Source organism: Aotus nancymaae, unplaced genomic scaffold (assembly GCF_030222135.1).
Source record: "Aotus nancymaae isolate 86718 unplaced genomic scaffold, 86718_ANA_hifiasm-v0.15.2.pri h1tg000036l, whole genome shotgun sequence".
Classification (NCBI taxonomy): Eukaryota; Metazoa; Chordata; class Mammalia; order Primates; family Aotidae; genus Aotus; species Aotus nancymaae.
This window is the reverse complement of record NW_026988450.1, coordinates 20,445,685-20,472,449: the sequence shown is the minus strand read 5'-3', so window position 1 is coordinate 20,472,449 and position 26,765 is coordinate 20,445,685. Positions and strand designations below refer to the sequence as shown.

General features: G+C 39.1%; 1 protein-coding gene across 9 annotated transcripts in view; it reads left to right on the top strand.

Moving 5' to 3' along the window:
- The window catches only part of NCOA2 (nuclear receptor coactivator 2), a 307,666-nt gene that overhangs the window by 245,972 nt on the left and 34,929 nt on the right, over positions 1-26,765 (top strand). For all 9 annotated transcript variants that reach the window (XM_021674186.2, XM_021674358.2, XM_064384265.1 and 6 more), the window contains 7 exons: positions 293-470; positions 4,495-4,683; positions 7,022-7,123; positions 7,729-7,872; positions 11,281-11,428; positions 13,702-14,971; positions 23,784-23,994. In XM_021674186.2, coding sequence (XP_021529861.2) covers positions 293-470; positions 4,495-4,683; positions 7,022-7,123; positions 7,729-7,872; positions 11,281-11,428; positions 13,702-14,971; positions 23,784-23,994 — 2,242 coding nt within the window. The remainder of the gene's footprint in view (positions 1-292; positions 471-4,494; positions 4,684-7,021; positions 7,124-7,728; positions 7,873-11,280; positions 11,429-13,701; positions 14,972-23,783; positions 23,995-26,765) is intronic.

Sequence of the window (26,765 nt, the reverse complement as noted above, 5' to 3'; positions counted from 1 at the left end):
TTTTACTTGATGGTAATTATCTCCTGACAAATTAAGGAAGTTACTGTTGGTCATTTAGTTTGTGACAAGAAACCCTAATATAGGCTCTCTCTCCCACTTACTGAGATGTAGTAATTTCTGTTTCACCAAGAGAAAATGTGTTGTTTCTGAAAACTGGGAGAGGGCTGAGAAAGATCTCTTTTTCTATCCATGTGTGAATTATGTTTCCCTTAAAAGGATCATTGCCTTCTTAACAATTGCATGTGATTTTACTTTGCATCCTTTCTAACACAATTTGTACTTTTTCTCCTAGGCCCTTGATGGGTTCTTCTTTGTAGTGAACCTGGAAGGCAATGTTGTGTTTGTGTCAGAGAATGTGACACAGTATCTAAGGTATAACCAAGAAGAACTGATGAACAAAAGTGTATATAGCATCTTGCATGTTGGGGACCACACGGAATTTGTCAAAAACCTGCTGCCAAAGTCTATAGGTAAATGACTGTCTTCTGGGTCTCCTTCCCTACCTCCCCTCATCCCCACCCGCCCCCGCCTCATAAACACACACACACACACATTGTCTTGGCTGAAGTGGATCAAATAAAACTATATTATATCAGATGGAGATGAGAGTGACTGGGTAATTTTTTAGAGATGCATGTGTGTTTAAGCTTGGAAATGTGTTTCCAAGCATGGAAAAGGGGGCATCTTCAGATATTGATCTCAAATGAATGATCATTTTGATCCTATATTTAAAGTATATGAAAATCATTGCTTCTTAGCCAAAAGGCCAAGAAGTTATTATGATTATTGGTGTGGCAGTAATTATCGCATGATAAATTAACAGAAATTGATTCAGATTCATGAAAATGATAACAGATGGAAAGTACTTAAATGGCAACTACTTTCGTTGAGATTGTTGTGGTTTTTTTAAATTATTTTTGACTTTTGTGGGTACATAGGTGTATATATTTATGGGGTACATGAGGTGTTTTGATACAGGCATGCAGTGTGAAATAATCACATCATGGAGATGGGGCATCCATCCCCTCGAGCATCTGTCCTTTGTGTTATAATGTAGAGATTGTGTTTTAAGGTGACACATTGCCTCACCCTGTTGCATCCTAGCCAACTTCGTTTTGTCCATTTTCTCCATGACCATCTGAAAAGTCAAAGGTCATGAGAAGTTTGAGATTCAACTTATTTTGAGTCCGGCACACGAAGTGTATTCTATGTGTATACACATTCTAAAAATAAAATGTTAAGAAACAAGTGGCAGATGGAGAGGTTTAGATGCTACAGCCCAAGCCCTGAATGGGCTCTTCCGTCTCGCAGACTCTCCAGTGGCCCTGTAGGTGTCATCACCAGATGCTGCTGCCTTAGCCCACTCTCCCTGTCTCGAATTTCCTGACTTCATCTTATTTTGGAGATGTCGTCTGAAAGTGTACGTGATGATTAAGGACACATTGTGCAGTGGGTGATTCACAGCGTGGGCCCACCTTAGCTGCCGCTCTGGAGTACTGCTGTACCCACTCACTAAGTGGTTCTTTTTTTAATATTCTCACTCAAACTGATGATGCTAAAAACATCTTCATGGATTGAAAGAAGTGCAGTATAAGGTCAAATCTTGAGTTGGCAAGTATTTCTGTTCTTAAGATTGTTTATACTAGCTGGTCTTATTGTTATTATAAGTAGGAAAAGGTCCTTTTCAAATTTCACTCGGGCTAGCTTTTCCTTTATATAATTATTTGTTCAAAGTGACTGCCACAGTAATACAAAATGTATGAATACTTGTGTAGGATTTCTTTATTATATTCTTATTTCAAGTTAACTAATATTTTCAGATCTCTTTAGTAATTTTATGACTTCCTCAAAAGACCTATACTTATTAATTCATTTCACTTGTCTAAAGAGCTCTTTGCCTTACTTTATATTGTATCCTTTAAACTTATTAATATGACTGAATAAGAACTCTTTTTCTCTTCTGTTGATTACTCTATGTAGTCTTTATTTTGTAAATAAGCTTTTTTTTTTTTTTTTTGAGACGCAGTTTCGCTCTTGTTACCCAGGCTGGAGTGCAATGGCGCGATCTCGGCTCACCGCAACCTCCGCCTCCTGGGTTCAGGCAATTCTCCTGCCTCAGCCTCCTGAGTAGCTGGGATTACAGGCATGCACCACCATGCCCAGCTAATTTTTTGTATTTTTAGTAGCAACGGGATTTCACCATGTTGACCAGGATGGTCTCAATCTCTTGACCTCGTGATCCACCCACCTCGGCCTCCCAAAGTGCTGGGATTACAGGCGTGAGCCACCGTGCCCGGCCGTAAATAAGCTTTTTAAAATGCTGATGCTAGCTGGGTTCAGTGGTTCATGCCTGTTACCAGCACTTTGGGAGGCCAAGGGTGGTAGATCACTTGAGGTCAGGAGTTCGAGAACAGCCTGGCCAACATGGCAAAACCCCACCTCTACTAAAAATACAAAACATTAGCCAGGCATGGTGGCTGCAGCTTCTCAGGAGGCTGAGGCACAAGAATCCCTTGAGTCCAGGAGGCGGAGACTGCAATAAGCCAAGATCATACCACTGCACTCCAGCCTTGGTGACAGAGACTCTGTCTCAAAAAAGTAATAATAATAAAACAAAATGCTGATGCTGAAGTAAACTTTCCAAATGTCTGCAAAGACATTAAAAGCTAGTTATGGGTTTTTCTGTAATTTTAAAATAATTTCTTGCAGCTAACTTTTTCCTTTTGAGGGTTTGTTTCCTTTCTTATTTTTCTACAACTCAGTGGCCATGAGCTCTTTGGGTTCACCGTGCCACTCATGGGCCGTTGGGTTTGCTGTAACACCTATGTATCCTTCTCCATTTTTTCTAGCTGGTGACTGGAGAATATATTTGTTTTCTTATGACTCACCCTTTTGTGATCCCCTGTTCTATTGTCCTACTGTTGCCAATATTTTTAGATACAGCATAAGGAATGGTATAGAGAAGAACACCAAAATGAGTTAGAATTGGTTCTGATTCCAACTTTTCTAGTAGTTGAACATTTCTTTGGACATCAGATTTTTTATGTATCAAATGAGGAAGTAGTTAACCTGGTAAAATCCATAAACACCCTTTAATTCTCAAAATCAGCCATTGTTTTCTTTCATTGTTTTCTCTAATGCATTTCAAAAATAATTGATGTATTTCCTCTCTTTTATTATCTCTTTCTTAAAGTAATATATGCTTTTTTTAGTTTTAATACTCAAAAAGATGTCTGAAGTAGTTAACTTGAAAATAAATGACATTAGCACGGTATTTTCAAGGATTTTTCAGTCTTATTAAAGAAATATACGTGAAGCAATTTTAAAAGACGACAACTAAAAAACTCAGGAAAAAACAAATTATACATTATATACTAAAATTTCTGTAAAATTTGAGAGAAGAAAAATCTCTCCGTGGAGGCAGTGTGGGGTCCTAGAGTAGTTAGTAAAATATTGATTGCAGAGGACCTCAGCCTTAGAGCAGGAGTACCTGTGGAGAGAGAAACTGAGGCAGCCTGATATGTTAGATAGGGTGGCAGCAGGAGCAGGGGCATCCATGCGGGCCCAGTATGGTGGAGCGCAGGTAGGCTTGTGCAGGGGAATGGAGAAGATCCTGTTAGACAGATGCAGTGGAGCTGCTTAGTGAGAGTCTTGTGTGAATGGACTTCATCCTCCAGACGATATCAAGTCCAGATCCTCTGAAAGAATTTGATGTGCACTACATTTGTTACCACTCACAGAATTTTGAGCAGGGGTAACTCATCTAAAATTGGAATGCAAGGAGATTCAAATAAATTTCCAGTAAATCAAAAGAAGATGCAAAAGTCGAAAACTATATTTTTAACAAATAATCCAGGACTGGACTTGAAGGGAAGGAGTCAGGGTGAAGAAGTACGTAGAAAATGTTATAAAAATCCCAAGATTCCACATGTAACGCAGATCTCAAAGTAAAATTTTCAAAAAAGTAGGGGTTGGGGGAGAAAATTCCAAGATTTTTCCCAAGTTGTAAAATGTTAAAGATTTTTTCTCCTCTAGATTATAAAAGTATTTAGAAAAGTATAAAAGTACTATGTGGGCTGGGCATGGTGGCTCATGCCTATAATCCCAGCACTTTGGGAGGCCAAGGTGGGCAGATCACAAGGTCAGGAGTTCAAGACCAGCCTGGCCAACATGGTGAAACCCCGTCTCTACTAAAAATACAAAAATTAGCCAGGCGTGGTGGCATGCACCTGTAGTCCCAGCTACTCAGGAAGCTGAGGCAGGGAAATTGCTTGAACCCGGGAGGTGGAGGTTGCAGTAAGCTGTGATCACGACACTGCACTCCAGCCTGGGTGACAGAGTGAGACTCCACCTCAAATAATAATAATAATAATAAATAAAAGTACTATATAAAAATGAAATAATCATATTTTTTCTGCATCATTTTAATAATTCAGAGGCAATGAATCTGATGTTTGTTTCTTTGTAAAACTGAATTACTTTTGCCTTGCTCAGTGAATGGGGGATCTTGGTCTGGTGAACCTCCGAGGCGGAACAGCCATACCTTCAATTGTCGGATGCTGGTAAAACCTTTACCTGATTCAGAAGAGGAGGGTCATGATAATCAGGAAGCTCATCAGAAATATGAAACTATGCAGTGCTTTGCTGTCTCTCAACCAAAGTCCATCAAAGAAGAAGGAGAAGGTGGGACAGAATCCCTAGGGTGTTTTATGTATCTGTGTATTTATCCCTGTGCTACTTCCTTCACACTTTAATTAGTGGTCACCCAAAGAAAAGTGAGGAGGCAATATCTTTGTTCTTTTCAGTTTTACTATTTTGTGATGGAAATTTTTAAGTCTTCAGAACAGTGCTGTCCTACATAATTATCTGCAGTGGTGGGAGTGACATATCTTCAGCATCAGGTGTGGCAGCAGCCACTGGCCACATGTGGCTGGCGAACACTTGAAATGTCAGTAATGCAGCTAGGGGGCTGAATTTTTAATTTGATTAAATTTGCATTTGAATAGCCACAGGAGGATTGTGGCTACTGTACTAGTATGACTGTATTAGTGATCACACTTTTGGGAGATCCTAGGCTCTTTGAACATCTTGTGCAAGCTGTATGCCACAGCCCTAGAAAAATGCACACAGTTGGCCAGGCACAGTGGCTCATGCCTTTAATCCCAGCACTGTAGTATAAAAAAGGAGTAGCTGAGCAAATATATTACTTTGTGATTTATATTTAAATATTTTTTGTACATTTAAAAGTAGGTTCTGGATGTTAACAGTATAGCATAAGCACAAGGTTGCTGAGCCATGGCATGCTCAGATTCTAATCCTGGCCTTGCCAAAGTTTTGTGTGACATTGGACAAGTTACTTAAACATTGTGCTTTGATCTTCTTGTCTGTAAAATGGAAATAATGCTACTACATGTATCATAGAGCTGTTAAGAGAATTAAATGAGTTAATAACTCATATAGTAACTAGAAAGGTATTTATCTCATAGTGTCCAAATATTTAGTTGTCATTTTGTTGAGGACTATAATTACATTGTAATTTTGTGATACCAACTATTATTGGATATTTCAGTCTTGTTGAAGAAATAATACATGAAACAATTTTAAAAGACTACAACAGAGCAATTCAGGAACAGCCAAGTTACAAACTGTATACTAAAATTTCTGTAAAAGTTGAGAAAAGAGGTTGGGTATGGTGGCTTACGCTGTAATCCCAGCACTTTGGAAAACTGAGGCAGGTGAATCACGAGATCGGGAGTTCAAGACCAGTTTGGCCAACATGGTGAAACACCATCTCTACTAAAAACACAAAAATGAGCCGGGCGTGGTGGCAGGCACCTGTAATCCCAGCTACTCTGGAGGCTGATGCAGAGAATTGCTTGACCCGGGAGGCGGAGGTTGCAGTGAGCTGAGATCATGCCACTCCATTCCAGCCTGGGTGACAGAGCCAGACTCTGTCTCAAAAAAAAAAAAAAGTTGAGAAAAGAAAAATCTGTCCAAGAAGGCAGTGTGGGGTACTAGAGTGGTTAGTGAAGTATTGATTGTAGAGGACCTCAGCTTTAGAGCATGAGCACCTATGGAGGGAGAAATTGAGGCAGCCTGATATTTCAGATAGGGTTAGCAGCAGGAGCAAAGATAAATTCTTTATTAAATTCAAGAAATTATCAGATTTAGAGGTGAACTATCATAAATCAGTGACCTAAGAAGACATGAAGGGATTACTTTTTTTTAACAACCAACATTTGTCCAGTGTTTTTTAAATTGAAAGTGCTGTGCAGTGTACCCTGCATGTTACAAAGATAAATAAAACTTTTCCCTTTCCTCCAGAAATGAACCCTGATGCATAAAACAATTGAAGCAAAGTGAGGAATAAGTGCTTAGAATTGGTTGTGTGAGAAACTGTCCACAGCCAAGATTCTGAACTATAATGCAGCTGTTCTGGTGCATGCTGCACTTTCTAGGTATTGTGGGAGTCGTTCTCTGAATCTCCATCGAGACCCGGTTCATATTCTTTGCTTTAAATTTCATATTGTCATTATAGTATTTACATAGTTTAGCATAAGGTATACATAGTTTTCCTGAACTCTAAAACTTAAGAAGCAAACCCTTGACAAAGCAAGAGTATCAGATTTTTTAGTTTTCTTCATTTTTGTACTTCATTACAAATTAAGCTCATTTTCTCTCAGCCATTTAAAAACAAAGGATTTTTTTTCTACCACTGGAGAGAGGGGTTCCGATTATTAACACTCTAGTGTAATGGATGTATTTCCATCACATGTATCATGGGGCCTCAGCAGTTTCTCCTCTGCTCCCCAACTCTCCTTAGGCACCTTTCCTCTCCCTTACCCACCTACCACTTTCATGGAGAGAATAAAACCAGTAAGAAGCTCAGGTACATAGTGTTTCATCACTGTCTCCCTTACTACTTTTTTTTATGACAGCTTGTGCTGTCATAAATACACTTAGGTTTGTTTGGATCACTAGAAAAGCCCGATATGATAAATTTAAATGCATGTGATTTAAGATTTGCAGTCCTGCTTGATTTGCGTGGCAAGAAGAGTTCCCATGAAGGAAAGACCAGTTCTTCCCTCATCAGAAAGTTTTACTACTCGCCAGGATCTCCAAGGTAAATTTACTTTCCAAAGAAAACCAAAGGAATCATTTTAGAATACTAACATTATTTGGAAATGCAAGGAATGTGTTTAGAAGACTGTAAAGATGCTAGTGCTGGCGATTGCTGCTGCAGTAGAAATGTCAGGGAGTTGGAGGACCAGAGAGAGAGAGAGAGAGATACTGGCTCTCACTGTATATACCCTTTTGGTTCATGTACTTGTGTTACCTAGTTTAAATGCATACATTTAGATCTTGTTAAAATTTAATTGTTTCTGGCCAGGCATGGTGGCTTATGCCTATAATCCCGGCACTTTGGGAGGCTGAAGCGGGAGGATCACTTGAGGTCAGGAGTTCAAAGCCAGCCTGGCCAACGTGGCGAAACCTCATCTCTACTAAAAATACAAAAATTAGCCAAGTGCGGTGGTTCACACCTGTAATACCAGCTAGCTGGGTGTCTGACACAGAAGAATCATTTGAACCCAGGAGGTGGAGGTTGCAGTGAGCTGAGATCGCACCACTGCACTCCAGCCTGGATGCACTCTGTCTCAAACAAACAAAAAATTATTTCCATAAAGAATAGATCAATATGTAGGTATAATGTTTGCTGTTACTTAATAGGCAAGATCACGTCTCTGGATACCAGCACCATGAGAGCAGCCATGAAACCAGGCTGGGAGGACCTAGTGAGAAGGTGCATTCAGAAGTTCCACGCGCAGCATGAAGGAGAATCTGTGTCCTTTGCTAAGAGGCATCATCATGAAGGTAAGCATCTCTAAATGATTTTTCTTAAATTATTGCTTCCCATGGGAGCTTTCTCTCAGTGATTCCTGGAGTTCATCTTGGGAACAGATATAGTGACTGTGTTTCGCATGAGCTGTGTCATCTGGCGCAGATGTTGCCATCTGAAGGAAAATGTAACAGGAGACCCTATAGGACAGAAGAGTGTGACAAAAGTAGAATAGGAGATGATAGTGTCACAGAGGCAGACAAAAGGAGGAAGAAAGAGGTCATTTTCTTTGATCCAGGGATTTCTAGATGTTTGAAAAGATTCTAAGTACCATCTAATTAAAAGAAATATTAATGATTCAGGTAGAATCTGAAAATAAGAATAAGTGGAATTTTCGAGAGTGAGTGAATCCCTGGTGGAGGTAACAGTGGGACCCCAAGCCCTTCTTCAAGGTGGTAACCAACAAAGACCATCCAGGTGTTTCTAGAGGGTCCAGAAGGTGATGCGACTTGTCTCAGATCACAGACTTAAGCAATAGGACAGTTGGAACTGAGCCCAAGACTTCAGTCTTCTTTCAGTAATAACAGCAGCCCTTATTGAGTACCTGGTCTTTGTGTGGCATTGTCCCTTTTGTGTCCTCTCACTGACCTTCACGGCAAGCTAGTGATGTGGACGTCATGTCTCTCACTCTGGACGAGAGGATGAGGAGGTTGAGGCAGGTGAAGTGACTGACTCACTGGCATTCAGTGTCAGTGCAGGATGTCTGTCTGAGCCCATTTTGGTCACTCTGTCATGCTGCTCCCAAAGGTCTTTCCACAGAATCACTTTTTCCTAAGTGCATTTTTGTTTCTGTTAAAGAGGTAGGAACCCCCCATCCCGACACACACACACACAAAAAGGACTCCTTTTGCTTTAATATGTTCTAATTTGGGAAGGGAGACTCTGTCCTTCTCTTTGTGTCCCAGCAGTGCAGTTGGCCAGGGCTCCACATGCATTGTCAGCTGGGCCACTCTGCACATGAGGGGCTCGTGCAGTGCAGTGCAGCTTGTAACTCAGCTTCAACAGTTGTCTGCATCTTTGCAGAAAAAATTTGTAACTAATTATTGAAAATGGAATTTGAGTTTGCCATCGTCCACTTAATGTGCATCTGTAACCCTGGCATTTTGCCAATAATGTTGGTATGTTTAAATTTTATGCTTTTTAGATCATATATAAAAAAGCAAAAACCATAATAAATGACCTCTCTCTTCCATGCCCTTATTTTTTCCTCATCCTATTCATTGTTTTCGACCTATTCATCCTTTATTTTAGAAATAAGTACATAATCCAACAACTTGTGTCTTCCAGCATTTTTCTTTAAGTTGGAAAGAATATGAGGAAATAAAGGTGCTACATTGACAGAAATCAATATTTAACCTACCATTTCACTATATCTGGTTTAAAATAGAAAGAATAGTAATAACAAAAAAACCAAGAAACTGACATAGGCAAACATATTCAGTGTCCTTGGGTCCTGAGTTTAATTCTTTGACAATCTGATTCCTTACAAAAGGATTTACAAAGATGGACCAGGCACTGCACTAGATTTAAACAGATGGGACCCACTAGAAGGAAACCCCATATAGACATTCCAAACTTTTGAAGTTTTGAAAAGATCAGGGATGATCAGTTACATTGAATGGAAATCTACTGCAAAGTGTTGTTTAAATGGAGGCACTTCATAAATGTGTTCACATGCGTGTTTACACATACCTACTTTTCAGAGATGTTGGATGTAGACCAAGTGGAAATGAAAATCTTTAGGGATCACAGCCCAGGTCAGGCAAAATTCTGAAATATAAGCCATTGGAAATATGTCTTACTATAATAATATTACATTTACGTCATCTTTTAGAAACATACTTATTATACGAAGCAAGATACTCACATGTCCAGTAATTCATTTTCAGTACTGCCGCTTCACACTAACATTATGCAACAATTGACAGCAGAAAGTGAACCTAAATATAGTATCTAACTGTAACTGCAGAGAGAAGTCATTAGACAAATTGCTTAAAGTGAAATTTTACCAAGAAATCAGAATCCACATTATATGTTAGCCTCTCTCTCTCCCTCTCTCACTTGTGGCAGTTTTGTGGCATGGTGAATACGCATGGTTGCTTTGGGGGTAACTATTCAACCCACAAAATTTGTGCTGAGGATTATGTGGTAGCAACATAGTGGCCTTTTTAAAATGGTTTAAGAGGAGCTAAATTATATGTCTTTTTTTTTAACTGAATTGAAATGTTCTTTTTTAATATGTGGTATAAGACAGTTATAAAACATAGTAGCTTTAAAAGACAAATCTCAATTATTTTAAGAGAAATTATATTAACCTAGTTTGTGTTATATTTTGTTATTGTCTTGAAAATAGAAGCATCTGACCCCTTATCTAAAAGTTAAACCAATTCCAATGTTGCTAAGATTTGCACTTTTATTGTTTCAGTTTTGTTTAGCCTTTTTTTCTCTGAATAGGTCCTTCTTTGTTTATTCTTGATTATCCTTGACTGTTTATGTTTTACTTCCTGTTGTCCTAACCATGAAAATAATACTTCTTAAACAGTGAAAAACAGGGCTGGGGAAAAGTAGTGTGTGAGATGATGAACTGAACAGTACGTAACTTCGAGATGAATATTCATTGAATATATTTAATGTCATAAATTTTATTTTAATAGTTGTACCAGTTTTACAAGGAAATTAAAGTCAAATTGCATACGTAAGAGATAACATGTTTATACATTATATTGTTTTCTACCATTTTTAAGCAAATTGTTGAAAAGCCTGTTTGAGCCGGTAAATGGTTTGCACTGTTTTGCCATGATAATAAAGATATTAAAGGGCCGGGCGGGGTGACTCGCGCCTATAATCCCAGCACTTTGGGAGGCCGAGGTGGGTGGATCACGAGGGCAAGATATCGAGACTATCCTAGTCAATATGGTGAAACCCTGTCTCTACTAAAAATACAAAAAAATTAACCGGGCATGGTGGCGCACGCCTGTAGTCCCAGCTACTCGGGAGGCTGAGGCAGGAGAATTGCTTGAACCCAGGAGGCGGAGGTTGTGGTGAGCCGAGATCACGCCATTGCATTCCAGCCTGGGTAACAAGAGCAAAACTCCGTCTCAAAAAAAAAAAAAAAAACGATTTTAAGAACACAGTTTGAGGGTCCAGGCTCTTACTCTTCTTCGTAAGAAAAACAGATAATTGAGGTCATTGATATTTTGAGTGAAAAGTAAATGTGCTTTTAAAATCTTATGTTTTAATATCAAAAAGTATTACTTATTACTCTTTAACATGCTGGTGGGAAATTATTATGAAACTTAACGAAGTTGATTATTATGTCTTGTCCTCCCCAATTCCTCAGTTTTTTTTCTAAACATGCTTTCTGTTTCCTTGCTTGCCTGCAGTACTGAGACAAGGATTGGCATTCAGTCAGATCTATCGTTTTTCCTTGTCTGATGGCACTCTTGTTGCTGCACAAACGAAGAGCAAACTCATCCGTTCTCAGACTACTAATGAACCTCAACTTGTAATATCTTTACATATGCTTCACAGGTAATCCTAGTTCTAAGAAGTCATTTTCCCTTTCCAGGTTAAGAGGAGATATTACAAAAGCAGCAAATCATTTTAGAGCTTTGCAGATTTGTTAGATATTTCTTCTCATCAATTCCAGTAATGTAAAATATAACATTAAATTGTTACTAACTGTTAGCTAAAAGACAACTCGTAATATAATTGGCCCTCTGTATCCATGGGTTCTGCATCTCAGGATTCAACCAATCACAGATGGAAAATATTTGGGGGAGTGGGAAATATATATATATATATAATGTTATACTGTGTTATATTAATTGTATTATAACTTTTTACACTGTATTAAATATTATAAGAAATTATTATCTAGAAATGATTTAAAGTATATAGGAGGATGTGTGTAGGTTATATGCAAAAACTATGCCATTTTATATCAGGGACTTGAGGATCCATGGATTTTAGTGTCTGCAGCAGAGGGCAGGATGGAGGCTAGAACCAGTCCCCCATACACCAACAAACAATTGTACTGGCGACGCAGGCAAAATAGGACTCTACTTTGAATTTTAGCCTTAACACTAGTGAATTGTAAAACCCAACTGGAAGAACACAAGGCTAGCCGTAACTTTGCTCAGACATGATTGCCCATTACATTGAAAAAGGGAAATTTATTGATCAGCTCCAAGTAGCAACAAATGCAGGGCAGGAATATTGATGTCAATAGTATGATTTCTATTTCTGCTCCTGTGTGTTTAAATGTAGAATTTTTTTTTTTTTTTTTTTTTTGACACAGAGTCTTGCTCTGTGTCCCAGACTAGAATACAGTGACGTGATCTCAGCTCACTGCATCCTCTGCCTCTTGGGTTCCCAGGCAGTTCTTGTACCTCAGCCTCCTGAGTAGCTGTGATTATAGGCATGTGCCAGCCTTGAGTGATCCTTCCACCTTGGCCTCCCAAATTGCTGGGATTACAGGTGTGGGCCACCATGTGCAGCCTAAATCTAGAACTTTCTATGTATATATTTACAAAGGATATTTTAGATTTTTGATCTCAGGTTTAAATTAACTTCTTGACATTAGACCTTACATTGATGGGTAATAAACATTTTCATGAAAAATGAAGATAAAGAAATTGAATGTTGATTTTTAAATAAATGTCATAAACCATATTGTTTTAGAGTACATATTTAGGACAATGATTAAATTTCAGTAGTTATCTAAATATTTATGTATATGCTGTGGAACCTTTATGAGATCCTATCAGTAAATATATAACGTTGCTCCGGCTGAGGAGTCCCATTTTATCACATTTCTCAATTCACTGTCTATTCAGGAATAAAAAAATCAGGCAACCCTGTTTGCCAACTGTTAATAAATCTAACCTCAAACTAAAACAATTTGAAAGTGAGTACAGATGTGGCAAATTTCATCCACCTAACCAAAAGCTGATGTTTGACAATTTGTGAAACCTGTTTTATTTGGATTTGTGAACACATTTGGTAACTCAAAAGTGACTGCCAGGGCTGTAAATTAAAGCTCATAGAACTTGCAAAATCATCCTGCTCAGAAAGCCTGCTTTTAGTCATTAGTAAGGAGATGGAATGGAGTTATCCAGGAGTAGAAGGATAAGATCACAAACTAAAGTCACTCTGAACTTCCCTCCCCATGCTGTTGGCTCTGAAGTCTCCCTGACTTGGAGGGGTGTGGGGTGAAGAGGTGAGTGGAAATCTGTTGAACAAGGTGATCTAATTTTAAACAGTTTTAGTAACTATTAGTTCTAGAACTGGCAGAGTTTCTCTTAACAGTTAGGGGCAAGTTGTTTTCCCCTAAGTTTGTTCATCTTGAGCCAAGTAGTACATATCAGAGCTCTGGGCTTACAGATGTGTCTATTGATAGGAATTATAATGTCTGGAAAAAAAACTGAAGACAGCTCTTCTCATTTCTTTCAGACAGTACAAACTCTCAACTACTCATGAGAAAAGGTATATTATGTAATTGGAGCCCTGATAATGTCTTGTCTAGTAAATGCAATTTCAATACAGTAGTAGTCAAATTTAAACACACCCCCTCTGTAAAACCAGACATCTTAATGAGTTGCCTGAAAAACATCCCTCTTGGTCCAACACTGTACATGTTCAGTCTTGTCCATAATTGCAGATGGTTTCAACAAAGTATTATCTATCCTTTAAATGTAGTCTGTTCTTTCAAGTGAAGAGGCCATCTCATTTTTAAAAATTAATAACAACTTGCTAAATATTTTTCCATTTATCTTACATTTCTTTCTTTCCTCGTTATACAGAGAGCAGAATGTGTGTGTGATGAATCCGGATCTGACTGGACAAACGATGGGGAAGCCATTGAATCCAATTAGCTCTAGCAGCCCTGCCCATCAGGCCCTGTGCAGTGGGAACCCAGGTCAGGACATGACCCTCAGTAGCAATATAAATTTTCCCATAAATGGCCCAAAGGAACAAATGGGCATGCCCATGGGCAGGTTTGGTGGTTCTGGGGGAATGAACCATGTGTCAGGCATGCAAGCAACCACTCCTCAGGGTAGTAACTATGCACTCAAAATGAACAGCCCCTCACAAAGCAGCCCTGGCATGAATCCAGGACAGCCCACCTCCATGCTTTCACCAAGGCATCGCGTGAGCCCCGGCGTGGCGGGCAGCCCTCGAATCCCACCCAGTCAGTTTTCCCCTGCAGGAAGTTTGCATTCCCCTGTGGGAGTTTGCAGCAGCACAGGAAATAGCCATAGTTATACCAACAGCTCCCTCAATGCACTTCAGGCCCTCAGCGAGGGGCACGGGGTCTCATTAGGGTCATCGTTGGCTTCACCGGACCTAAAAATGGGCAATTTACAAAACTCCCCAGTTAATATGAATCCTCCCCCACTCAGCAAGATGGGAAGCTTGGACTCAAAAGACTGTTTTGGACTTTATGGGGAGCCCTCTGAAGGTACAACTGGACAAGCAGAGAGCAGCTGCCATCCTGGAGAGCAAAAGGAAACAAATGACCCCAACCTGCCCCCGGCCGTGAGCAGTGAGAGAGCCGATGGGCAGAGCAGGCTGCATGACAGCAAAGGGCAGACCAAACTCCTGCAGCTGCTGACCACCAAATCGGATCAGATGGAGCCCTCGCCCTTAGCCAGCTCTTTGTCGGACACAAACAAAGACTCCACAGGTAGCTTGCCTGGTTCTGGGTCAACACATGGAACCTCGCTCAAGGAGAAGCATAAAATTTTGCACAGACTCTTACAGGACAGCAGTTCCCCTGTGGACTTGGCCAAGTTAACAGCAGAAGCCACAGGCAAAGACCTGAGCCAGGAGTCCAGCAGCACAGCTCCTGGGTCAGAAGTGACTATTAAACAAGAGCCGGTGAGCCCCAAGAAGAAAGAGAATGCACTACTTCGCTATTTGCTAGATAAAGATGATACTAAAGATATTGGTTTACCAGAAATAACCCCCAAACTTGAGCGACTGGACAGTAAGACAGATTCTGCCAGTAACACAAAATTAATAGCAATGAAAACTGAGAAGGAAGAGATGAGCTTTGAGCCTGGTGACCAGGTAAGTTTTGTCACATCTTCTCCCAGGTGTGCTAATCTGTATCCATCAAGGATTTTCTCTATAAGGGCGTTATGAAGCCTCAGGTGATTGGATAAAAATAAGTTTTCTCCTTTGTTGTTCTTACCTTGAAATTTTCACTGAAGCTGTGTGTTTCAAATACTCTTCCTAGCAAAGAGTGACATTGTTATAGAACATGGATGGGCAGGCCTTTTTCTGTGAGGACCAAATGGTAAGTATTTTAGGCTTTGCAGGTCATAGAGTCTCTGTCACAACCATTCAGCTACACCATTGTAGTACAAAAGCGGCCACAGACACTGTGAACAAACTTGAATATGACTTTGCTCCAATAAAACATTGCTTATAGATGCGGAAATTTGAATTTCATACAAGTACCTTGTGTCACAAAATATTTTAATTTTTTTGGAACCATTAAAAAATGGAAATTCATTCTTAGTGCATACAAAAACAGGATTGAGCCCACAGGCTGGTGGTAGTTTGCTGCTGTCTGTTATAGAAGCTGCCTGAATTGGAGATAATCACTTCCTTGAAACTGGGCTTTGTCAGAACAGATTTAATTGAATTATTTCTTATTTACCTTTCTCTATTTTTAAGATCAGAGTTTAACTGGTTTTGAAACTTAATGAAGGTCATTCTATTTATTCTTTATTTATTTTTTAATTTTTATTTTTTTTACTTCTATTTATTCTTAACTAAACTTCTGATTAATGCAAAAGAATTTCTTAGACCACTGGTATAAAAAATATTTAAGAGGGAAAAGGATAGTAGAAAGGAGAGAGAAAGGTTGATCTGATATTAGTACATCTGAGCCATGGTATGTAAATTCAAAACTAGAATAATAGGCTATATTATCTGCTGTTCCTGTCTGAAAAATAAATTCCCTGAAAAAAATCCAGGATACCTAAAGTGATGGTCAAAACAATTCTTATTTATACTTGACAAATTAAAATTGTATATATTTATGGCATACAACTTGTTATTTCGAAATACATATCCTGGAATGGTTAGATCAATTAACGAATATATTACCTCACATACTTTTTGGGATGCAAATACTTAAAATCTATTAGTGATTTTCAGGTATATAATACGTTATTACTAACTGTAGCCACAATGTTGTACAATAGATCTCTTGAACGTATTCCTCCTGGCCAACTGAAATTTGTATCCTTTGACCAACATCTCCTCAACCTTCCACCCCAAATCATTCTTGATAATACTCTAAGGTGATAATGACATCACAGGGAAAAAGAAAGCTATTATTTTTCTTCATTAAAAAACAAAAACAGACTGAGCAAAGTGACTCATGGCTCTAATCCCAACACTTTGGATGGCCAAGGTGGAGGATTGCTTGAGGACAGGAGTTCCAGACCAGCCTGGGCAGCATGATGAAACCCCATCGCTAGAAAACATAAAAAATTAGCTAGGTGTGGTGGCATGTACCTCTAGTCTTAGCTACTCAGGAGGATGAGGCTGCTTGAGCCCAGGATTTGGAGGCTGCAGTGAGCTATGATTGCACTACTGCACTCCAGTCTAGGCAATAGATTGAGACCCTGCCTCAAAAAATAAAAACCTGTTTAAAGAAAAGATGCGTTATTATTAACAGCCACAGTGACTTGGTATGAGACATTTCCCGGGGAATCAGTGATCCAACACTTCACCCGGGCCATCACTTTCCTCTAGTCCCTGGATATCCCCCGTACTTCTTATCTGTTCTTGAGTCATGATTGGTTAAGAAGTGAAGAAGCCAAGAGGGCCTTCCTACTTAAAATGGCTCAAGTTTTGTCCTTGAAATTTGTGCAAGTGGATATTTCATGTGTTAGTGTCTTCAGTGGATGGAGAGAGGGAAAGCACACCCCTTGCTGTACCCTGGGGCTCTGCTTAGTCGGTAGAGCTAACCCAGAGGCAGGTCTGGGCTTGAGAGCCATCGTCAGGCAAGCTGAGGCCACACTTGCTTTTCTAGCTGGGCTCCATCTGGGTTTCCAAGCACTTGGCTTTCTTGTTTCTTTCACGTTGATGCCTTGACAGCTGCTGCCATTCCTAAAGGTCAGATATAATTTTTCAAGACTTCATTCCATTTACAAGGGAAACAGAACCAAATTATATAAACGTCTTGGGTGATTAATCCTTAAACTTAGATGTTAGTGCAAGGTTTTATTAGCAGCTATTCCATAATGTTGTAAAATCATTAAATGGGGAAACCAGTGTCTCAGCAGGAAATTAATAGCAATGTCTTGGATAAAGTGAAGTGTAAAACCATATTGACACCTATAAATGTTTTAATCTTTTGAGGTTTACTAGATTAGAATCTACACAACTAGTGGCAGTTCAGAGTGGCAGGCATAGTGGCACTCAGGTCTCTTGACATACGCTGGAGGGTAAGATGGTCTCCCTTAGCTTAGTGTCTAATGTGACCAGGCCCTCCCTCTGTAAACAATTTATTTCTATCTCAAGCCTGATCTGAGGCCTTAGGGATTTAGAGGGTCAAGGAAAGGGGCCACTCTTTGGTATTTCTGTATTTATGTATGTGATTACACTAACTTCAGACAAGAAACTGACCAAAAAAAGGAGTTTTTTTAGTCCTTGAGTCACTTGCAGTTTCAGATTATTATTTAGGAGAAATGTTTTTCTGGTAAAGTTGTCTCAACTAGGAAACATAAAGCCCAGAGTATAATCAGCACAGATCTGTTTTTGGGGGGAATCAAAAAGCAGTGTACACAGGCACACACACATGTGCACACACACACAGGCATATATAGTAAGTATATTTTTCTTAATGAAATCCAGTCCCTGGGCTCACCCCTCCCTTCATTCTCATGTAAAACTCCACCAGAAGTACTGCTTTAGAGCAATTTTAACATCAAAAACATTGCAGCTTGAAAAGTTACCACAGGAAGTGTGTATTACCTATATTTAGATCAAAGTTGGTATGACTGACTTTTGAGAAAAAAACAATGATTCTTTCACCTCTTGCTCACCTTCACTATTTCCAAATACAGGTTAATTGCATCTCCTGTTGATTGCTGTACAGACTTACTGAAGACTTTTCTTTCCAGGGAATACAATAAGTTATTCAGTTAGTGAGATAAACTATTAGTGAGTCTGAATGGCACAGTTAACTGTCTTGTTATTTTGATTCAGAAAAGAGCCATTGATTGAGTGTGTGTGTTTAATCTATTACTAACTTATTAAGGACAGGAAGTACTTCGATGGTGTTATTATACCTAAAATAGCATTTTTTTACTGGGCCGAGTAGTTAAACAACATTTGTTTCTACAGCATTTCCTAACCAACAGGAAACAGTAACAGAAAAATTTCCAATATGTTTACAGACTTCTAAGTTATATGCTTATTTACACAGTTGAGCATGCTTTTGATACCTAACCAAATGCTGCTGAGACACGTAGGATAAGGGTTTGGAAATAGTCTAAAAAGAATTTCTTCTTGGTATTTGACTCCATTAGAAAGGTAAACCATATTTTAAACTGATAGTGTCCTGAACATTTATCTCCAGATGTCATAGAATTGTATTACCATTCCTTAACAATTTTGTATTGGCAAATATGGTAAAATTATACTTTTTATTTAAAATATTTTGAAAAGATGCTTTGTAATTTATTAGAATACTGATGTTATTAAAATGCATGTGCTTTTTATATTTCCTGCAGAGAAAAAGTTGATTTGACATGAAAAAAATCCTAAAACCAGAAAAATGAAAAATTAAAAAATCAAGTCTAATTTTCATTTTGTAGAACTTTTATAAAAATCTTTCTGACTCATTTTCTGCCTTAAATAGTTTAAACTAACAACTCAAATTGATGTGGCTAATTTGAGCATTCAAATAGATGCCTAAGCAAAACTTTGAAGTATCTTGGCAAAGCATTTTAAAGGAAGGCATCAATCTTTTTGTCTTGTGAAGAAATTGTGCCTAACAAAGTGGGTAGAGACTAGAAGAAATTTTGATGAGAATTAAAGCCTACAAAAATTGAGAGGAGAAAATTTTTTATCAGAAACTTAATATAATCAAATTTATTCCTTCCAAAACTTATGTGAATAGAGAAAAAAATGCTATAGTCATAAAATATTATTGTTAACCTGAGGGTTATAGATATTCTGAACTTTTATCTCCTTGAAGAAGAACATGTAAAGTAAACTTATAACAATTAATGTTAAATGTGTGCTCCAAAAATTGACAAGGAATAAACACAGGCAAAGCAATATTATCTCTAGTGGAGAAAATTTCATAATGCATTTTTCAGATGCTAAGGTGAATTAATTCAAATAGTGTTCATAGTTATGAGCCTTCATAGAACTAGTCCTTTTGATATAATACCAAGAAGATCCTGAATGACTTTTCCTAAGAAAAATGTATTTAGGCTGGGTATGGTGACCCACCCCTGTAATCCCAACACCTTGGGAAGCCAAGGCAGGCAGATCACCTGAGGTTGGGAGTTCGAGACCAGCCTGGCCAATATGGTGGAACCTGGTTCCTACTAAAAGTACAAAAAAATTAGCCAGCTGTGCTAGCACATGCCTGTAGTCCAACTACCCGGGGCACTGAGGCAGGAGAATAGCTTGAATCAGGGAGGCAGAGGTTGCAGTGAGCCTAGATCATGCCACTGCACTCCAGCATGGCCAACAGAATAAGACTGTCTCAAAAAAAGAAAGATGTATTTAATTACTTGTCAGAGCTAAACTGATTAGATCAAAATTTGAAAGTCTATTAACTTTAATATATGCTTTTTGAAAATAAAGATTATTTGCTGGGTGCGGTGGCTCATGCCTGTAATCCCAGCACTTGGGGAGGCTGAGGTGGGCAGATACCTGAGGTCAGGAGTTTAAGACTAACCTGGCCAGCATGGTGAAACCCCATCTCTACTAAAAATACAAAAATTAGCCGGGTGTGGTGTGGTGTCAGGTTCCTGTAATCCCAGCCACTCGGGGAGGCTGAGGCAGGAGAATCACTTGAACGCAGGATACAGAGGTTGCAGTGAGCCAAGATCGTACCATTGCGCTCCAGCCTAGGAGACAAGAGCAAAATTCCGTATCAAAATAAATAAATAAATAAAAATAATAACAAAAGTTATTCAAGAAAAATAATGGATTTTGAATTTTATTATTTAGAAATTATTTGAAATAAATTGGTTTTAACCATTCAAATATACACACACGTGTGTGTGTTTTTGTGTGTGTTTTTTCAGACAGAGTCTCGCTCTGTAGACCCAGACTGGAGTGCAGTGATGTGATCTTGGCTCACTGCAACCACCCCCTCCTGGGTTCAAGCCATTCTCCTGCCTTAGCCTCCTGAGTAGCTGGGATTATAGGCAGGCGCCACCACACCCAGCTAATTTTTGTGTGTTTGGTAGAGATGAGGTTTCACCATGTTGGCCAGGCTAGTCTCAAACTCCTGACCTCAAGTGAGCCACCTCCCTTGGCCTCCCATAGTGCTGGGATTATAGGCGTGAGCCATCACACCTGGCCTAAACCATTTAAATATACTTTAACATACATACATGTATATAACATTAGACATATTAAACTCATTATGTTAGACACAGGAATGAGTAGCTTACAAAGGAAGATCCATGAATTCTGTCATTAGAACTGTTTGAAAGTATAACAGCTATTTTTCTATTCAGGGTGGTTTACAGTATAATTTGGTTTGTGTAAAAGGAGTCAAGGTAAAAACAAAAGATGTGGCCAGGTGTGGTGGCGCACACCTGTAACGCCAGCACTTTGGAGGCTGAGGTGGGTGGATCACTTGGCCAGGAGTTCAAGACTAGCCTGGCCAACATGATAAAACACCATCTCTACTAAAAATACGAAAACAACCCAGGTGTAGTGATGCACACTTGTAGTTTTAGCTATTGGGGAGGCTGAGGCAGGTGAATTGCTTGAACCCAGGAGGCGAGGTTGCAGTGAGCCCATATTGCACCACTGCACTCCGGCCTGGATGACAGAGTGAGACCTTGTCTCCAAAAAAAGAGAGAGAGAAAGGTGTGAGTAGTCTAGACTGTTCTTCATATATATTGTCAAAAGTTCCTTTTATGTATGTCTGGGATTGGCAGCAAATACAAGTGTATCCATTGAGAAATAACATACTTTATTTTTATCATTGTTTACATGGACTTATTTTTTTGTATATTTCTCTTAAAAGTAATCTGCAGAGCTTTCTCAAGAGGCAACTTATCGCTTATAGCCCACCTCCCTCACCCCTTACACATGGAGCTTCTACCTTTTTAAAATGCTTAACACGGGACAGCATTGTAGTAGGGAAACTGGGTTTTGTAGAACAGATACAGCCTTCTCAGTTTATTAGAGCCTTTTTCTGATCTATCTTCATGACAAGTATAAGGAAATTTACCACAGATTTTTATGAAACATTTTTCTGAAAAGCAAAGGAAATTATAGGAATTTCTATGAAAAAATTATTGATTTTGGGAAGATGTTTTAAATTATGTGTTAATATGATTAAAGTAATTCCTCTTGTTGACTTGGTGCCCATTACTTAGTTCCAGGCGCTGTCCTTGGAGGGCAGTACATGTTTATGCTGAGAGTATCAGTTTATACCTTACGTATTCAGCAAAACATGGTAAGATTACAGTGGAGTCACTTTACATATGTATTTGAAGTACATAAAGTCAGTTTTATGTTTCTGGAAGAACAGATGGTTATTAAATGGTTATTTCAGTAGTATGAGCAGTTTTGCCCACCATTGAACTGAATTAATACATGCTGTATTGGAGTGATCATGAGGTGGGTGACATGACTTTGCTGGCTTTTGGTTCCCTTGTGGCTCTAATAGTGTGAACATGTACCTGTGGGCTTTTTAAATGCAGCATGGCCCCTACATAAACTACTTCACTTTGGACTCAGCCAAAGAAATAGTAATTTGCTGTCACTCTGGAGGAAAGACTATGTTGCCCTTGGAGGAGACACTCAGTGTGGTGCCTTTGTCTTCAGAGTTTAAAGATTATTTGGCCTGTCTGTGACTGTCTGTACTTTAGGCTGCCAGCTCTTACCTTCTAACGAACTCTTCCATGTATGATGCCTCCCTCTTTTGTTAAAATTGAGTGGCTAAACTAACTAAAAAGTGGTCTTGTAATTGCTCTAACAATGCATTAGGAAAATGGATCTCCCGGTTACCGCTAAGCTAGTTGTCTCTAAGAAAAATCAAATAAAATGTCACTTCATTCTGTTCTTCTTAACTTGAGAAATATATCCAATCAAAAGACATCTCATATGGATGTGACATTCGCCATAAGTTGCAAAAATCTTGGCAGATCCAAATTCTGCATGGGGAGGAATTGTCTGTAGGATAAAAATGTAAGCCATCCTGCTTTAAGTGTAACTCATTATCAGATACACGCCGTGAATTTCATTTCATTTGCCAGTGTAGATGAAAGGAATAGTTGTGGTCAAGGATTCAAAGTCCAATGACTAAGGAAACTAACATGTTTTCTGCCTACACATCAAGAAAATCGTTTGTACCACTTTATGCACTGGAAAGCAATCCTAGCATGTAACTCAGCCATTTTCATGTGGTTGGCACTATCTGATTTTAAATATCTGGCACATAGACAGGTTGTATTCAAAATAATATCTGTAAAATCTAGAATAAATTCCAGTTTAGCTTCCTAGAAGAAAAGTACTAAATATGAAATAGTAGTGATACTTAGCTTATGTTAGTGCTTGAATTTTGTTTTGTTTTTAATGGAAGAGAAACTTTATAAACATTTTTTATGGATTCTCTAGACACGAGTGGCTCTTTCCTGTAATCCCAGCACTTCGGGAAGATGAGGCAGGAGGATTGCTTGAGCTCAGGAGTTTGAGACCAGCGTAGGCAACAAAATGAGACCCTATCTCTACAAAAAAAAAAAAATCAAAAAATTAGCTAGACATGGTGGCGCATGCCTGTGGTCCCAGCTACTGAGGAGGCTGAGGTGGCAAGATCACTTGAGCCCAGGAGGTTAAGGCTACAGGGATGAGTGTGTGCTACTGCACAACAGCCTGGGTGACAGAGCAAGACCCTTTCTCAGAAAAAAAAAAAAAAATTATAGCTTTTGTATAATCAGGTTAATAGTTCTGTGTTTGGGGGCAACCAGTTTTTATCCTGCTTCCCTACATTTTGTCATCTAAGCTGGCGAGTCACTGGGAAAGCCATTGTCATTCAAAATTGAAAGTGCAAGCAGGAAAAAAGGACCACTCAAATTGAAAAGGCAGTTCTTAGTTCATGGTTACTTCAAGATTATTTTGCTTCTCTCTCCCCACCCCCCTACTCTTTTGAAAGATAAAAAAACATCCTGAAAGGAAATGACAATTTGTTAAAAACTGATTGGGCAAAAATTTGGATTACATTATATGCCAGGTTTTTTTGTTGTTATTTCTTCTGGAGTTTTGACGATAAAACCTAGACCTGGACCGTAAGTCATAGTCTATTGATAATTAATTGGAAATATACAGTGTCATAATTAATTGAATGATCAAGCATAAAATAGAGAAGAATTTATAAATTACCAATGAATCACAATACTGGAAAAGAGTTTTCATTCTAATTCAGCCATCACTTTTTATAGATGAGGAAATTGAGGACCAAGAGATTAAATTACTTGTCCTTTGTCAACTTAATTTTTTAAAAGATGATCAATTATCTGTTAGGACTGAGGTGTGCATGAATCTACATCTTTTATTTGGCTGTGATGCCTTATGACAGTTAGGTCAATGATTGCAAATGGGCTTGTGCTGTCCACTCTTAGAGTAGGACTGGATAAACTCTTCTGTTTGTCAACTACAGCCTGGCAGTGAGCTGGACAACTTGGAGGAGATTTTGGATGATTTGCAGAATAGTCAATTACCACAGCTTTTCCCAGACACGAGGCCAGGCGCCCCTGCTGGATCAGTTGACAAGCAAGCCATCATCAATGACCTCATGCAACTTACAGCTGAAAACAGCCCTGTCACACCTGTTGGAGCCCAGAAAACAGCACTGAGAATTTCACAGAGCAGTGAGTATGAGAAATGGCTGGTTATGCCAAGAAATTTCCATAAAAGCACTATCAGAAACAGGGATTATTGAAGTCTGATGCAACCAGCTTAGTCACTTTAAGGTTTTTGTGATCAAATAGCACCATCTACTGTCCTACTCTTTTGAAACAGTATTCAAAATGGATCCTCCTGGGCATGGTTCTCTCACATTCTCTTGTGGGTAATTTAATTGGCATGGAACAGGGAGACTGACCTACATTGATGAGGTTCTTCAACTGATTGTCATATTTCCCTTCATTTCCGTTACTGCCTTCAGACATGGAGTTTATCCTAGATTTTATGTGTTTAATATACAATGAAATACTAAAATATAGAACATCTAGGAGCTATGCTAACTTTTTAGGGATAATATGCTATTTTAAATTATTCTGCCCTCCCAGACTGCTCAGCTGGTAGTAACAGAAAATAAATTTTAAAAATAATAAAATGCTCAAAAGTATTTATTATACATGAAAGGGCTACACACATGACAAATTTTGCCCTATCTTAGGAATCCTCATAAAAACATCACTTGAGGGCCAGGCGCGGTGGCTCACGCCTGTAATCCCAGCACTTTGGGAGGCCAGGGCGGGTGGATCACGAGGTCAAGAGATCGAGACCATCCTGGTCAACATGGTGAAACCCCGTCTCTACTAAAAATACAAAAAATTAACTGGGCATGGTGGCGCATGCCTGTAATCCCAGCTACTCATGAGGCTGAGGCAGGAGAATTGCCTGAACCCAGAAGGCGGAGGTTGAGGTGAGCCGAGATCGCACCATTGCACTCCAGCCTGGGTAACAAGAGCAAAACTCCGTATCAAAAAAAAAAAAAAAAAAAAAAAAAAAATCACTTGACATGGAACTTTATAATATGTGTCTAAATGTATTCTAAGTTTAATTATCTGTTTAGAAAAAACATGTTTTATCTTTTCATTTTGAAGTTTTGTAAGCTTAGCATAAACTCATTATTCACTATGAAAAGTCAGCTTACAAACTTGATAATAAATACCTGAGTTTTTACTGGAAGAAATTGATAATACCTGAAGTTGTCTGATAATTTTGTACGGAAGAAAGTATCTGTTCTGTAGCAAGGCCATAATTCATAGAAAGATATATAACCTCTTCAGTGTTAAATTGGCAAAACAGAATGATTTTCCCTTTCAGGTACAGTTTGAGCCAATACCTGGCATTTGTTCTTAGATTAGAAACGGCAACTATCAGTCAAATTATAGGATATCTTTAATTACTAGGTCTTTTCTCAAGTGATTTCTGACCATTCCGAAATAGGCAAAACAAAAGAAAGATGAGTTTGGGCTGGGCATGGTGGCAGTCACCTGTAATCCCAGCTACTTGGGAGGGTAAGACAGGAGAATCGCTTGAATCTGGTAGGTGGAGGTTGCAGTGAGCCAATATCGTGCCACTGCACTCCAGCCTGGGTGATAGAGTGGGGCTCCATCTCAAAAAAAGAAAAAAGAAAAGCTTTTGCATGTGACCTTTCAAACCTCCTTCTTGGGTAATGGAAAGTTTAATTGTGGATCATGGGAGATCACAAAGTCAAAGAGTTTAGAATTGGGTTAGAAACACACTAGATAGGCTGGGCACGATGCCTCATGCCTATAATCCCATCGCTTTGGGAGGCCGAGGTAGGTGGATCACCTGAGTTCAGGAGTTTGAGGCCAGCCTGGCCAACATGGTGAAACCCCATCTCTACTAAAAATACAAAAAAATTTGCTGGCATAGTGGTAGGCACCTGTAGTCCCAGCTACTCGGGAGGCTGAGGCAGGAGAATCGCTTGAAGCCAGAAGGCGGAGGTTGCAGTGAACCGAGATTGTGCCACTGCACTCCAGTCTGGGCAACAAGAACGAAACTCAGTCTCAAAAAAAAAAAAAAGAAACACTTTAGGCAGCCTTTGCTCATTAGCGCGGGGAGGTAATGAAAGACTGTGTAGAATTCATGATTTCTCGTCTTTCTGTAGCTCCTGATGCTACTCAGATTATTGATGGCAACCTGATAACCAAACCTGAGGAAGTCATGATTAAGCATGCACATAATTTCTGTTCCCAGCCTTAATTTTTAAAAATACTTTGTTTCTATCATTGATGGTTAAGAACTTTTCCTTTTAAATGTGCTATTTCAGACTGTGTTTATATAATTCAGGGAAAATAAAGTACTTGATATTATGTAATACATTACTATAACTTGTAATAACTTAGTATTTTAAATTTAGTAACATTAATAAATTATGGGTTGTCAATGTGATGCTGGTCTAGGGCTTAGCACACAGTACTTAACCAACTACAAAAACTATATCAAATCCAAATGTATCTAGAATTTAAGGAAACTGTACTTTGAAAAGTAAGCAGGGCCCTATAGCTTTAATTTAATACTGCTTTGAGCAACAGCGTTCCCACTTAAAATTTTTAACTTCTAATGAGAGTAACCACTTTAAATCTAATTCTGATCCTAGGAAAGCCCAGTTAAGAAGTGATATTCTGGCCAGGCACGGTGGCTCACGCCTGTAATCCCAGCACTTTGGGAGGCCGAGTCAGGCGGATCACAAGGTCAGGAGTTCAAGACCAGCCTACCCAACATGGCGAAACCCCATCTCTACTAAAACTACAAAAATTAGCCAAGCATGGTGGCAGGCGCCTGTAACCCAGCTACTCGGGAGGCTGAGGCAGGAGAATTGCTTGAACCCGAGAGTCGGAGGTTGCAGTGAGCCAAGATCATGTCATTGTACTACAGCCTGGGT